Source organism: Grammomys surdaster, unplaced genomic scaffold (assembly GCF_004785775.1).
Source record: "Grammomys surdaster isolate TR1022 unplaced genomic scaffold, NIH_TR_1.0 145, whole genome shotgun sequence".
NCBI lineage: Eukaryota > Metazoa > Chordata > Mammalia > Rodentia > Muridae > Grammomys > Grammomys surdaster.
This window is the reverse complement of record NW_021604603.1, coordinates 2,468,334-2,483,370: the sequence shown is the minus strand read 5'-3', so window position 1 is coordinate 2,483,370 and position 15,037 is coordinate 2,468,334. Positions and strand designations below refer to the sequence as shown.

Below are 15,037 nucleotides of genomic sequence, written 5' to 3'. Positions count from 1 at the left end.
GTAGGCAAGCAGTCTGTCGAAATAGAAAGAGATGAACACCACATTGTTTGCTGCTCATTCACTTTTTGCATAAACATCTGAACACGTGCCATGGACGAGCATGCTCAGCCACTCTTGCTTCCTCCAGGTTGCTCTGGTGTTGTCTTTTAACATGGCTTTGTTGGGTTTGTCATTTTTAGAAGTTTTTTTTTTCCCCATTTGGGAATGAGACTCTTTTCCAGACAGAAGCCCATCTCTAGAGAACAAGCCTGTTTCAGGGCTGTGTGCTGAGGTCTTTGTGTGGAAAGAATGGTTATTACCAGGGAAGGTTTTCCTTTTGTTTTACTTGCTATCCAGATGCTGCTCAGACTCTCGCTCTCGCACAGGATCACACTATGGATATTCCAAGTCAAGACCGACTGAAGGTAAAATCACCGCACGGTGACTTCTTTTCTTGTACAGAGTGGCCCCTTCTCTGTACCTGTGGATCTTGGGCTCCCAAGGCCTTTTCGTGAATGTGGTAAGGATTTAATAAGAAAAGCCCTTGGGAGTTCACAGACCAGGGACAGAGTGAACCTTCTCTGTTCTGCCCTTAACAGAGTTCCAGTCTCTGAATGTGTCTTTGGGATGTAGCACTTCTGATTTTCACTCCTTCCAGTTGCTCTCTCTCTCTCTCTCTCTTTCTGTCTATTTCTGTGTGTGTGTGTGTGTGTGCATGTGTGTTCACGCATTCGTGTGTTTAAGATGGTATATATTTGAGTGTTTGAGGCATTGCTGTATTAGACTATACCAGGCTCGTTGTAGTTAAGTTTATGTCATGACATTTCCTAAAGTTTCCTCAAATGTGGGGAAACTTTTAAGATCATCTTGAAATATGATGAGGGTGTCACTTGCTTTCTGAATTATGCCTAATAGGAAGTAGGCTGTACAGACAACCTGTTTTTCAAAAGTGTATTTTGTCCTTTGTACAGAAGTTATTCCCCTTCCCCAAGTTGGGATTCTGCCTGTTCTGCTGGTGGTGTTGAGAGGTGTGTGTTGCTTTTCTTGAGGATTCTTGTCAGCTGCAGAGCTCTCTTCCCTGTGCATAACCCATTGTGTTGCACACTAACTGGTGAGCCAGAATGGAACTGCTACATCCCCTGGTCTTAGTCATTCCAGCTGTACTAACAGACACCCTTCCCTTTCAGCACGGTGCAGCAGAATACTCCAATCCCAGAAAAAGAACTGAAGAAGATGATATTCACACACTGCCTACCTCACGACGTAAATGCAGAGATTCCAGAGCAGGTAAGCTTTGGGTTAAGACTTCTCCCTTCCTCCTTCTTCTCTCCTTTATTTGTACTTTTAGACATTTATTTAGATAGTAGGTATTCTTTGGCAGCTTCTGGACAGTGAGTAGTACAGGACCTTTATGAGCCAGTGAGCTTGAGAGGATGCTGACTGTTCAAGTTTGCTCTCAGCCTTTTGAGTTTCTGTCACCCACTTTAGACTTCATGTTTTGACTTGGCTTTTATCTTTTGATATGGAAGCTAATTTTTTAAAGACTGAAAGTTTGCAAAAATGGCAAAATATATGTAGCAGCACAATATATGTAAAAGCACAGAGGCAGACATTAGATAGCAAGTTGAGAAGTTCTGTTGCCTTTTATCCTGTTAGACACATGGTCACCCTGAATGAGTTAACTGATATTTCGGAAGTTTCTCTTAAAATATTATAGCATAATCTTTGGAAGTTATGGAGTTTGTTTTTTTTGTTGTTGTTGTTGTTTTGTTTTTTTGTTTTATGTTCAAAACCATAAATTCCCCAAAGGCATTTAGTTTATAGTATAATGTTTTCTAGTAACCTGTTCTTGGTTCATAATTGGGTCAAAGGCAGGTTAGACTTTTGATTATATCTTATAAAGTTATGTTACTCAAGTTGTTTTATATATTTAAATTAAATTTGAATTAGTTTATCATGCTAGATTTGTTTTCTCACTGTATTTGAACATAAATTGACTTTTTTAAATCTATGTTGACATTGAAGTTATTTCAGTCTTTTAAATGTATGATTTCATTTAACTGCAAATTCTTATTTTCTACTCACAAAAAGCTGGACACTATGCAACTTATGATAGAAATTTAGGGACGAATAGTTCTAGACTTTCCAGCAAGATCTGTAGGTAGAAAGGACAACATTTTACCTGTGGAAATAATTAATCATTCATGTTCCTTCCTTTTATAATAAATTTAGAGCTTGAATACATGAGGATAACTTTAATGATTCTGTCTTGGGAATTAGTTTCTGATCATTACAGTAATGAATGGATAAAAATGTAATTGGAGGTTTTCTGGCCACAAGTATGTCTATGATAATAGCAGGATGTAATTAGTTGAGCTGTGCTCTGGCAGGGACCAGTTGGTTTCAGAAATGTTTGAATCAAGCATGCCTGGGCATATTTATGCTTCTGTGACTGGCGTCACTAGGTCCAGTGCATTGGGAAGAGGTAGAAGACAGGGAGAAAGTAGAGAAATGGTAAAGTACTACAAAAAGACCAGGAAACGTGAAGGAAAAGACTCCATATGACAGCAAGAGGGGCTGAGAGTCTTTCACTTAAAGTACAGAGGTCCTTGTTATCTGTGGGACTTTTAGATACTGATTCTCAAAGAGCCCTCGATCCAGAAAAGACACAGACATGTGCTTATTTGGACAGTTCTCTGTTGTTAGTGGTTGTTACCTAGCAAAACATGCATTGTTGATAACATATCCCAAATACGTGGCACCAGTAAGACCCCTTCAACCTTTGACTCCAAAATAGGATCTGTGTCTCCCTGCTTTGACCTCAGGTTGGGCTATTATGTTATTGCCATTTGCAGTCCAGCAGCTGAGCCATTATCAAAACATATATTAGAGCAAGTCATTGTAATGATATTTGTTTTTGTTTGTCTTTGAGATGAGGGTCTCAACTGTGTAGCCCTGGCTAACCTGGAACATGCTATGTGCTGGGAGTAAAGGCAGATGTATACTTCTTTGCCTAGCTCTAAGTCATTATCATTATTTATTACAGGGTTGGTAAATGTTTAAAATGTCAGAAAATGGCCATTTTGAACTCCTTTTAGCACAGCACATTGAGATGCTTTTAGAGTTTTGTGCCCTGAAGTGATCTTCTGTTGATAGTGTTCCTGATGGCTAATGAAACCTAAATGGGAGGTTTGAGCCATACCACTAAGGTATTTGATTTCTCTTTCTTTCTTACTGAGAATAGGAGTTTGTTTTTACTTATTTTACAAAGATTGTTAAGTATTCCGAGAAAAATCTTGGTTCTTCTGTATTACCTACAGTTACTTTCATTTGATTTCTGTAGATGAAGACTTGATAGAACATTTATCTCAAGATGAGACATCTAGGCTTGACCTTGATTTTGAGGAGTGGGATGTTGCTGGCCTGCCTTGGTGGTTTCTAGGGAATCTGAGAAACAACTATATACCTAGAAGTAATGGCTCAACTGATTTACAGACAAATCAGGTAAAAGTCACATCTGAGGGGAGCTGGTTTTGCTTGTTTTTCTTTACTCTGACTGTAGTTAAGAATTCTTACTGGCTTGTTTCATCTATATGTATGTGATGCTCAGATGTAGCCCTGACTTTTTCTAAATTCCACATTGAAGCCTCTGCAAAGGCTGTGTTCACTGTTACAGAATCTGACCTTGAACATGAAATTGATGATTTTTTAAACCAACACTCCTTCCCTATCTTTTCCTTCTATGTAACAATTCTAGCCAAACTACGGGAGATGCTGACTTCCTTCTCTGTCATATACACTCAAACCAGGTTGGCATGGAACTCAGAGATCTACTTGTCTCTGCCTCCCCAGTGTTGGGATTAAAGGTGTGCACCACCACTGCCTGGCACCATTGCTATTTTTCATATAGGTGGTTGAGCAATTTCACACCACAGCTACATTTCTTGATTTTAATATTTTTGATTTTTTAAAAAATTATTTTTAGTGCATGAGTGTGCACCTGAGCATCTGAATATATGTATGTGTACTGCCTATGCAGGTATCCTTAGAAGCCAGAAAGAGGGTTCTAAGATCTCTTATAGGTAGAGTTACAGATGGTTGTGAGCTGCCGTCTGGGAACGAAACCTGGTATTATTAACCACTGAACCATTTCTCCAGTCTTGGGTTTCAGAACCAGGCATGAATTCCTTCCTGTGGAACGGTCCTCATATTTAATCAGGAAATGGTTACCCCCATAACAGACCATTATTGCACCTGTGGGCATCTTGCCTGCTAAGTTGGCATTATACCGTTCTTCTCTTCTAGGTAATACCACTGATGTATTATTTCTCCCCAGAGATACATTTTGTTGTTGTTGGTCTGTTGGTCTCTACATAGGCCTGTCTGTTTCTGTCCTGGAACTTACTATGTAGGTTCCAGGCCTGGCCTCAAACTCAGGGAGCTCTGCCTGCCTTTGCATCCTGAGTGCTGGGCAAGAGTGGGTTTTTTTTTTCTTTTTTAAAATTTTATGTATATGAGTGCTTTATTTCCATGTACACCTGCATGTAGAGGGCGTCAGATCCCATTACAGATGTTGTGAGCCACCACGTGGTTGCTGGGAATTGAGCTCAGTATCTCTGAAAGAGCAGCCAGTGCTCTTAACCACTGAGCCATCTCTCCAGCCCCCAACAGTACATGTTTTAAATGATTAACTTGCATTACTGCCATGTTTATAATTCTTCAGTGGGATCAAAAAACAAGTAGAATAAGATCTAGACTCCTTACCATAGCTGTAGCTTGTCTATAGCTTGACTTTATCAGTCTTCATTGTTCACTGCCTGTATTCTAGACACATAAGGATTTTAATCCTGTAGTTCACAGCTCCTTCCTTCTGAGGCAACTTAAATTTGTTTTCTGATTTGTGAAACATCCCCCTCAAATCTATTTCTTTCCTTTTTTGTGATTTAGAATGTGAATGTAACTTCTGTTTAGAGGTCATCATAACTGGTTCCAAGATTACTATGTTGCGTGATTCCATAGGGATCCATTTCTTACTTTTAGATATCCACTCCTAAGTAGTAACCCTATTAGACCAACCTCAAAATTTCCTCCTCTCCAGCTATCCTGTTCCTTTGACTTTTTTTCCTTAAGTCTTTAAAAAATGTTTAAAAGTTAGTATATAAAGTATATAAAGTTAATAAGTATATAGATGGCTCAGTGGTTAAGAGCACTGGCCGCTCATCCAAAGGACATGTGTTCATTTCCCAGAACCCACAGGGTAGCTCACAACTCTCTGTAATTCCAGTTCCCAGGGATCTGACACCTTCACACAGATGTATATGCAGGCAGAACACCAATGTAAATAAAAACAAACCATTAAAAAAATAAATTCCTAGGCTGGTGAGATGGCTCACTGGTTAAAGAGCACTGGCTGCTCTTCCAGAGGTCCTGAGTTCAATTCCTGGGAACCATATGGTGGCTTACAGCCACCCGTGATGGGATCTGATGCCCTCTTCTGGTGTGTCTGAGACAGCGACAGTGTATTTAAAAAACAAAAAAAATCCCCCTAATATTGGAATGGAGTGAGGGCTGTCTCAGTCTCTGTTCCCCGCTACTAGAACATCTCCCCTACCTGGACGGCCTGCTTGGGCCTCAGTGGGAGAGGATGTGCCTAGTCCTCCTAACCTAGATGTCCCAGGGTCGGGTGGTACCCAAGGGGAGGGGGCAGTGGGGAGAAGGATCTGTAAGGGTGAGACTGGGAAGAGAGGAGGGGGTGGAGGATGTAAATAAAGTGAATAAAAAATATGTGCATTAGAAAAACAGTATATAAAACAATCATTTTCATATATCATTCATTTTCTTTTGCGTAAAAATTGCTTTTATTAATAACTAAAATGCTTTTAATAATAAAAACAAGCTGGACACCCAGAATGTGAATCAACTTTTTTAAAATTTATATTTATTTGTCTATTGGTGTTTTGCCTGCATGTAAATGTAAGGGTATCAGAAGTAACTAGTAATTTCATTTATATATATTTGTTTGTTTGTTTCTTTGTTTTGTTTTTGTTTTTCAATATATGGTATAGCCTTGGAACTTATCCTGTAGACCAGGCTGACCTCGGAAGTTACGAGATACACTTGCTTCTGCTTCCCAAGTGCTAGGTAGGATCAAAGGCACGCACTGCCACCACCTGGCTTATTTACATTTTTTTAGTAAAATAAAATATAATAAAATAGAAACCGTCACATTGAAGTTAGGCAGGACAAGCCAACAGAAAGAAAAGAGCTCAAGAACATGAGAATTAGAGGCCTTTTTGTTCACATATTCCAGAATCCCATTAAAATACTAAACTAGAAAACTATAATATATTCACGGAAGACCTGATGTAGACTTGTGCAAGCCCTGCGTTTCTATTTGCTTCTCCTATCTCTGAGTTATATGGACTTTACTCAGTTGATTTGGAGGGTCTATATATCATTCTTAGTGGTCCTTCATCTCTACTCCCTTCCTATGTCTTCTATTGGTTGTCTCCTCCCCCCTCCTCAGTAGTCCCCCATTTGCTTTTATGTCACATGTATTCAATGACTATCTCTGTTTTTCCTTGGTAGTTTCACGAGAGCCCTCCCAACTACCACCATCACCCCCCAGCCCCCCACCCCCAATTCAGTATGTGTCTTTCTGAGCCTGACTTATTTCACTTAACACAACGCCTCAAGATGTTACTTGTTTCTTATGGCTGAATAAGATTCTGTTGTGTCTGTACCATACTTTCTTTATCCATTCATTTGTTGATGAACATCTAGGATAGGTCCATTTCTTAGCTCTTGGGAGAAGCACAGCAGTAAACATAGATGTGCAAGTATGTATGTGGTAGGACTTAGAGTCCTTTGAGTCTGTACTGGAATGGAAAAGTTTTATGTAAAACCTTCATACTGATGTCCGTAGTAACTACATTAGTGGTGTGTGTGCACACACACATTTTAGTTTATTTTCCCACCAGCAGTATATAAACATTCCTTTTATTATTTGTTGTTTGTTTTTGCCTTTATCTTAATCGATATTCCCAACTGCACTTGACACTTTGGTTTTATATTTGTTTTTATTGTTTGTTTACTCTCAATGAAGTATAAGACCAGAGCTTTTTCATTGATTACTTACTGTACCCAGAACAATAACTGGTACTAGCAGTATCTGGTAATAACACAACAGTAGCAGAGCAGGGCTGGAGAGATGGCTCAGTGGTTAAGACCATATAGGCTGCTCTTCCAGAGGTCCTGAGTTCAATTCCCAGCAACCACCTGGTGGCTCACAACCATCTGTAATGGGATCTGGTGTCTTCTTCTGACACGTAGGTGTACATGCAGGTAGAATACTCATATGCAATAAATAAATCTTAAAATAACAGAGTACAAGGTTCTGTAAAATATCATATGGATAATGGGATGGTTCAGAGGCTAAGAATGTTCTTACAGAGGACCTATGTTCACTTCTCAGCATCCACTTAGTGGCTCACAGCTGGCTATAGCTCAGTTCCAGAGGATGCCCTTTTCTGGACTCTGTGGGCTCTGCATGCAACAAAACACTTGTACACATAGAATAAAAATAAATCTTTAAAAAAAGTGTACAGATGAATGCAGTAAGTTAAGTTTGTATATGTTGGATGTTGTTGGAAGCTTCAGAAAGTAGTTGTATGTGGTTGTTCATATGTATAGACTCTGCACTTATAGGACGGGGCAGGAGGATGTTGAGTTTGAATCCAGTCTTGGCTACATAGAGAATTCCAGGCTCACTAGGATTGCATAATGAAATGCTTTTTCAAAAAGAAACACAAAAGTGTCATGTTCAAAGAATGGGATTGCCATCAGTGTTAAATAGGGAGGATATGTTAGAAAGTACAGAACTTTTCTAGATTTTCACTTATGGAGATGACTGTAGAATGCATTCTGTTTAGTAGAAGAACTGTTAAATTCTTTTAAGCTCTTTTTATACCATTTCTTGTATTTTGTATCTCATTTACTATTAAAAAATTTCTTGTCTGATATCCTTACATCTATCCATTTTGTAGAGACCTGCTGAATGAAGACATGTCTATTGAGGAGAGGCATGATGTTCTCTGGATGGCATTAAGTTGACTCAGCATCTCTGATAAGTCACCAATTATAAAGCTCATGTTTGTTTTTCTCTGTTAGGATATAGGTACTGCCATTGTTTCAGACACTACCGATGATTTGTGGTTTTTAAATGAGACTGTGTCAGAGCAATTAGGTGTTGGAATAAAAGTTGAAGCTGCTAATCCTGAGCAAGCAAGTGAAGTAGGGAAAACAAGTGACAAGAAGGTACGTTCCAGCATTCTCCCTCCGGAGGTATCTGTGTTCTAGAATCATCTTCAGGTGTTGAGTGTTTCTCTACACTAAGTTTTAAGATTTAAATTGTTAGGCAAGGCTGCCTCAGAAATGAGCCAAGATTCTTGGAGAAGTTCTTGCTATTTTAGGGACATGCTACCTCTCCATTCAGTGGACTAATGGTGGAGTGTTTCTTTTAGAAACTTTTGCTTATTTCGGCAAAACTGTAAATGGCCTTAATAGTCTCTGTTACAGGAGAAGAGAAGCCTTGTATTTAAAGAACTTTGATAGCTTTGTAACCACTTCATAACAAAATTGGAAAAAGCTAATCTTTAAAACCTATTTTAAAGTTAGTATGATTTTCTCCTATATTAAGAAGGGAATTGGGGATAGGAAATAGGAGCTGGAGCTTCCTTGCTCTCCGCAAGAGCTTGAGTTCAGTTTCTTGTACCCATGCCTGGTGGCTCACTGCTTCTGACTCTAGATGCAGGGGGATCTAATGCTGTCTTTTGGTCTCCTTGGACACTGTTCACATGCTTAAAGCCACATGCATATACATAATTTAAAAGAAATTAGAGCTGGTTGTGGTACATATCGTTAATCCCAGCACTGGAGGGTTGGGGGTAGGGGGCAGTTAGAGCCAGGTGGGTGGATCTCTGAGTTTTCGGACAGCCTGTTTGACAGAGCAAGTTCCAGGACAGCCAAGGCTATACAGAGAGACTTTGTCTTGAAAAAAACTTAAAAAGGTATCCTGATATGAGCATACAATTAAAGTAGCAGCTTGGGTGTCAAAAGGATTGGGCAGCAGAGCTAGTGCTTAGCACATAGACAGACTGGTCTGTAATATCCATTGATTATGTGTGAAAATATCATAGAAGACCTATTATTTTTGTACACTAACTGAAAAACGAGCTTTAAAAAAAGACACTGAGGGGCTAGAAAGATGGCTCAGTGGTTAAGAACACTAGTCGCTCTTTCAGAGGGCCCAGGTTCGAATGCCAGTACCCATGTGGCAGCTTACAACTGTCAGTAATGCTAGGATCTGACACACCTCACACAGTCATACATATAGGCAAAACACTAATACACACAGAATAAAAATAAATTAAAAAAAAAGCCATTGAATAAATATAGCACAAGATAAAGGTAACAGGTTTTCATAGGAATTTGGGTTGTTTGCTATAAATATGTGTTAGACTCTCTAAACTAATTATAAACAACATTGGCAGGAATGTTAGTGACTAAAATGAAGATGACAGTTTGGACATTTGTATATAAAAGAATGGACCTTAAAATACTTGAATTTTTGAGGGAAAATCAGAGTTTTTCCATGTATTACTGGCTAGCCCAGAACTCACAGAGATCCTCCTGCCTTTGCCTCTTTTGTGTGTGTGTGTGTGTGTGTGGTTTTTTTGTTTTTTTTTTGAGACAGGGTTTCTCCGAGTAGTCCTGGCTGTCCTGGAACTCACTCTGTAGACCAGGCTGGCCTCGAACTCAGAAATCCGCCTGCCTCTGCCTCCCAAGTGCTGGGATTAAAGGTGTGCACCACCACCATCCGGCCCTGCCTTTGCCTTTTAAATACACAAATTACAGGCCTACACTACCGTGCCTAGTTAATTATTTCTTGAAAAACAGGAATGTTCTGTATATCTATTTGATCTGGAACCCAATATGCAGCCTAAGTAAATAGACCCTGCACTATTGGGAGTTTCTTGGCTTTGCCTACAAAATGTTGAGATATGGGACTGTGTTCTAGACCATCTACATTTCTTTCTTCCTTCCCTCCCCTCCCTTTCCTTCCTCTCCCCTCCCCACTCTCTCTTTCCTTCTTTTGAGGCAGGATCCCACTATTAGACCAGACTGGTCTGGAACTCACAGACATCTGTCTGCTTGTGCCTCCTGCCTGCCGGGATTAAAGGTGTGCACTAGCACACTTAGCTCTGATTCCTGGTCTGTGGGGAGGCTTTTGTAAGGCAGCCCGATTGTCATGTAGCTTTCTTCTTAAAAATGGAAAGTAAAGCTTGAAAGTGCTCCATTCATTCCCTGTGGCCACCATCACAAGATAAAATTTCCTACATAGGAATTGCTGCTTTTATAGTTCTGACATTTATTTTCTTTGAAACTATGAATTTGGACACCACTTTCTGAATATAGAAGGTATTTGGTAACCCTGTGGCTGCTTTTGGTCATTTGTGCTACTAAAGTGTGAACCATGTGTCTATAGGATCAAGGTCTTACATTTATATTCTCTCCTTTGTAAGTGGTAGTGATGTGGGATGGAGTAAGTTTTATATTGAAGCGATTCATCACTTTGCTTTCAGATAATCTCCAGTAAAGCAGGTTAGCATTTCTAATGAGGTTTCTCTTCCTTCACAGATGGTTGAAGTAGGGAAAGATGATGATCTTGAGGAGTCCAAGTCCTTAAGTGATGATACTGATGTGGAAGTTACTTCTGAGGTAAAAGCTGTTTTGCCGTGGCCAGTTTTTTGTGCATTGCAGAATGTCATTTTTTTCCTGTTTCTGTCTGCTTTTCCTGGTTACTAAGATGTGTTAGGTTCTTTACATTTTATTTTCAGAAGTTTTAATTGGAATTTGAGAAGATAAAGAATAATTTGATCTAATATTTTTTTTTTACTTTGGAAAAAGATGATCAATATCTCTGTTCCTGCTAACAAAACTCTGGACAGGGCATGGAGGATGGTTTGATAGGAACCACTTGCTGTGAAGCATGAGGAACTTCTTTTAAATCCCCAGAACCCATGGAGAGCAGGCTTGGGAGTACATGGCTGTAATCCTGGTGCTCCTGTGGCAACAAAGAAGGTGGAGAATTCCCGGAGGCTTCCAAGCCATTTAGCCTGGCATATGCAGTAACAAATGACAGGGACCTTGTTTCAGTCAGTGCAGGTGAAGAACCATACCTGAAGTTCTCCTCTGACCTCCACCAGCATGCTGTGGTACACTTGTGGCTCAGTAGGCAAAGGTGCTTGCTGCCAAACCTTAACCTAACCCCTTGAGTTTGATCCTTTGACCCACAATATACACACAAACATACACATATGCAAAAAACCCACAATGTAGTAACAGCACAAATTCTTTGGTTATCCAGCAGGATTGATACAGAGTTGTTCAGAGTAGTCTTCCATTACTTTCCCTACTTGAGCAACTTTCTTATCTAAGGACAGATCTATGAGTTAATGTAGAAAAACAATTTACCAGCATATGTTAAAAAGATGCAAATGAGCTGGCCAGTGGTGGTGCCCTCAAGAAGCAGAAGCAGGTAGATCTCTTTGAGTTCTAGGTCAGTCTGTTCTATAGAGCAAGTTCTATGATCGCCAGAGCTACACAGAGAGACCATGTAGAAATACCAAACAACAACAACAACAAAAACCCACTGCAAATGAAACAAGCTTAGTTTCCATAAAGTTCATATAAATGGAGGGTTACTAAAGAAGAGTTGGTAATTCAGCTTTTAAGTTTGTTACCAAGTGACAAATCTAAACCAAAGTGTATACTTTGAGTTTTTTCTTCATCTTTTTTTTAACTCAGGTTTCCTCTGTGGATTACTCACTATGGAAACAGGTGATAGGAATTCAATAAAAAGGTTATTTTACGCCAGGCGGTGGTGGTGCACGCCTTTAATCCCAGCACTTGGGAGGCAGAGGCAGGAGGATTTCTGAGTTCAAGGCCAGCCTGGTCTACAGAGTGAGTTCCAGGACAGCCAGGGCTACACAGAGAAACCCTGTCTCGAAAAACCTAAAAAAAAAAAAGGTTATTTAACATTTTCCTGCTTGGGATATAACTCTAGGTTGTCCCTGGTGTTGATTCTCACCCTCTGTCCATCCCAACTGGTATAGACTATTGTGGTAATTCTTTGCAAAGATAAGTGGATCATAATTGGTCTGATAAATGTTCTTGACCATGATACAAAGAGCTAGGTAAATGTTCTCATCTTAACTAGACTTCTTTGGCACTTGGGCACAGAAAAGCTATTAAGCGAATAGATGGTATGTCATAAAAAAAAGCCATTAGATTTAATAAGCCCTGTTATATACTATTAAAAAGTGATTCAATTAAACTAGCAAACTATCAGTTATGAGTTCCAAATTATTATAATGTCCTTTTGAATACTTATATAGTATTTCAGACAAGATTGAAGGGCCTACACTGGTGAGTGTTGTAGTTTGACAAATGCTGTATGTCTCTTGCCTCGAACTCTAGACAGTTGAGTCATGACCTCTGCACCTGCAGTGCTTGGCCTTTGTCCTGTGCATCTGCTATTTTTCTATTGTTCTGATAAAACCATGACAAAGGCAACTTACAAAGAGAGCATTTAATTACACCTACAGTTCTAGGTGGTTAGAGCCCATGATAGCAGAATGAAAGCACACTGGCTTTCTCACATAACAAACTGCAAGCAAGAAGCAGAGAGCTCATTGGGGAGACAGGGAGGCTTTTGGAACCTCAGGCCGGCTCCCAGTTATACCTCTTCCAATAAGGCCATGTCTTAGTCAGTGTTCTATTGCTCTGAAGAGACACCATGACCAAGACAACTCTTGTCAAAGAAAACATTTAATTGGAGCTTGCTTGTAGTTTCAGAGGTTTAGTCCATTCTCAACATGGCAGGGAGCATGGTGGCATGCAGGCAGATGTGGTGCTGGAGAAGTAATTCAGAGTTCTAGATCTGGATTCTCAGGCAACAGGAGAGGGCCATTGGACCTGGCTTGGGGTTTTGAAAACCTCAAAGCCCACTTACTTCCTCCAACAAGGCTACACCTCCTAATTCTTTGAAATAGTGCCACTCCCTAGTAAGCAAGCATTCAAATCTGTGAACCTTTGAGGGCCATTCTCACTCAACTCAAACCAACACAGGTCATAACTCCTAATTGTTCACCAACCGGGGACCAAGTATTCAAGTGCTAGAGATTTGTAGGGGATCACTACCACATCCTGAAAGAAATGCAGTCTGCCTGTTACCAAATCATTGATTCTGTCAAAAGTAGGCAATTCCAGATAACTACCTTGTAAGTAAGCAAGGCATTTAAATTTCATTAAGCTGTAGCAGTGTCTTTTTTTTTTAAACCTGTTTTGTCTGTTTATTGATTGATTGTATATGTGTGTCCTATCTGCATGTACACCTGCATGCCAGAAAAGGGCATCAGGTTCCATTACAGATGGTTGTGAGCCACCATGTGGTTGCTGGGAATTGAACTCAGGACCTCTGGAAGAGCAGTCAGTGCTCTCAGCTGCTATAGGCTGTTATAGAGCATATAGGCTGTTCTTACAAAGATTTTCTTCCTTGTGACTATGAAATTTGTTCAGGTCTCAGGTTGGACCACTGGTATGGGATGTCTTGACACTTAATGAAATGTGCCTATCTTTTTTTAAAATTTTTTATTTTGTTGTTGTTATTGTGGGGATGGTGAACACACATTTGTCTCAGCATCTTCTATACCATAGTTGTAATTGGCCTCGCTTAACCTCTTATAGGATGAGTGGCAGTGTACGGAATGCAAGAAGTTTAATTCTCCAAGCAAGAGGTACTGTTTTCGTTGCTGGGCCTTGAGGAAGGATTGGTATTCGGATTGTTCTAAATTAACTCATTCTCTTTCTACATCTAATATCACTGCCATACCTGAAAAGAAGGACAATGAAGGAATCGATGTCCCTGATTGTAGGAGAACCATTTCAGCTCCTGTTGTTAGGCCTAAAGATGGATATTTAAAGGAGGAAAAGCCCAGGTTCGACCCTTGCAACTCAGTGGAATTTTTGGATTTGGCTCATAGTTCTGAAAGCCAAGAGATCATCTCAAGCACGAGAGAACAATCTGATATTTTTTCAGAGCAGAAAACGGAAACAGAAAGTATGGAAGATTTCCAGAATGTCTTGAAGCCGTGTAGCTTATGTGAAAAAAGGCCTCGGGACGGGAACATTATTCATGGGAAGACAAGCCATCTGACAACATGTTTCCACTGTGCCAGGAGACTGAAGAAGTCTGGGGCTTCATGTCCTGCTTGTAAGAAAGAGATTCAGTTGGTTATTAAAGTTTTTATAGCATAGTTGAGTCAGTTGCAGAGAATACATTGAGGACCAGGTCATTTATCAAAAATCAGTATTCCTAGAGGCAGGGGCAGAAGATCACCAATTTTGATGCCACTCTGGGCCATATAATGAGACCTTAGTCTTAAAAGGATCAGTATTGAGCATCTTTTATAAATGTGACCCATTGCATGTGTTTATTTATATAAGCATCTATGGAATTTTAGATTAGTTTTGAGGGTTTCATTAATGAGAAGATACTTCTATCACTTTGTTCTCCTTCCAAATTGTAAACCCAAGAGGGAATAATGCCAATGCAGACATAGCAATGCATTCTTTTATTCACTTCAAAATTGTTGCAAGAATAATACATTAGTTGATTTATTCTGTACCCTGCTGTTATGTAATGTTCTTAAGGCATCAAAGTCTAAACCAGTTATTAAAAAAAAAATACTAACTAGGGCTAATACTGAAGAGAACAAATCTGATCAGTCGCTGATTGTGTAGCCAACAATAACCTTAAACTCCTGATCCCCCTGTTTCTACCACCTCTGTACCTCTACTTACAGGCTGCCCCACCATGCCCATCTGAAATCTTTTAGCTTTAGATCAAATAACGCAGGTGTACATCTCTTCACAGCCTTATTAGTTACCAGTTCTAAAAAGAAAAGGTACAGACTTTGTAGCCAACACTTTGCAT

General features: G+C 39.7%; 1 protein-coding gene across 3 annotated transcripts in view; it reads left to right on the top strand.

Moving 5' to 3' along the window:
* The window catches only part of Mdm4 (MDM4 regulator of p53), a 32,373-nt gene extending 17,562 nt beyond the window's left edge, over positions 1-14,811 (top strand). For 2 of the 3 annotated variants that reach the window (XM_028764760.1, XM_028764759.1), the window contains exons 6-11: positions 337-404; positions 1,167-1,266; positions 3,323-3,483; positions 8,149-8,295; positions 10,678-10,758; positions 13,789-14,811. In XM_028764760.1, the coding sequence (XP_028620593.1) occupies positions 337-404; positions 1,167-1,266; positions 3,323-3,483; positions 8,149-8,295; positions 10,678-10,758; positions 13,789-14,358 (1,127 nt within the window). In that variant the 3' untranslated portion in view covers positions 14,359-14,811. The remainder of the gene's footprint in view (positions 1-336; positions 405-1,166; positions 1,267-3,322; positions 3,484-8,148; positions 8,296-10,677; positions 10,759-13,788) is intronic. The other variant, XM_028764761.1, reaches the window with a different exon arrangement.
* The last annotated feature ends 226 nt before the right edge of the window (positions 14,812-15,037 follow it).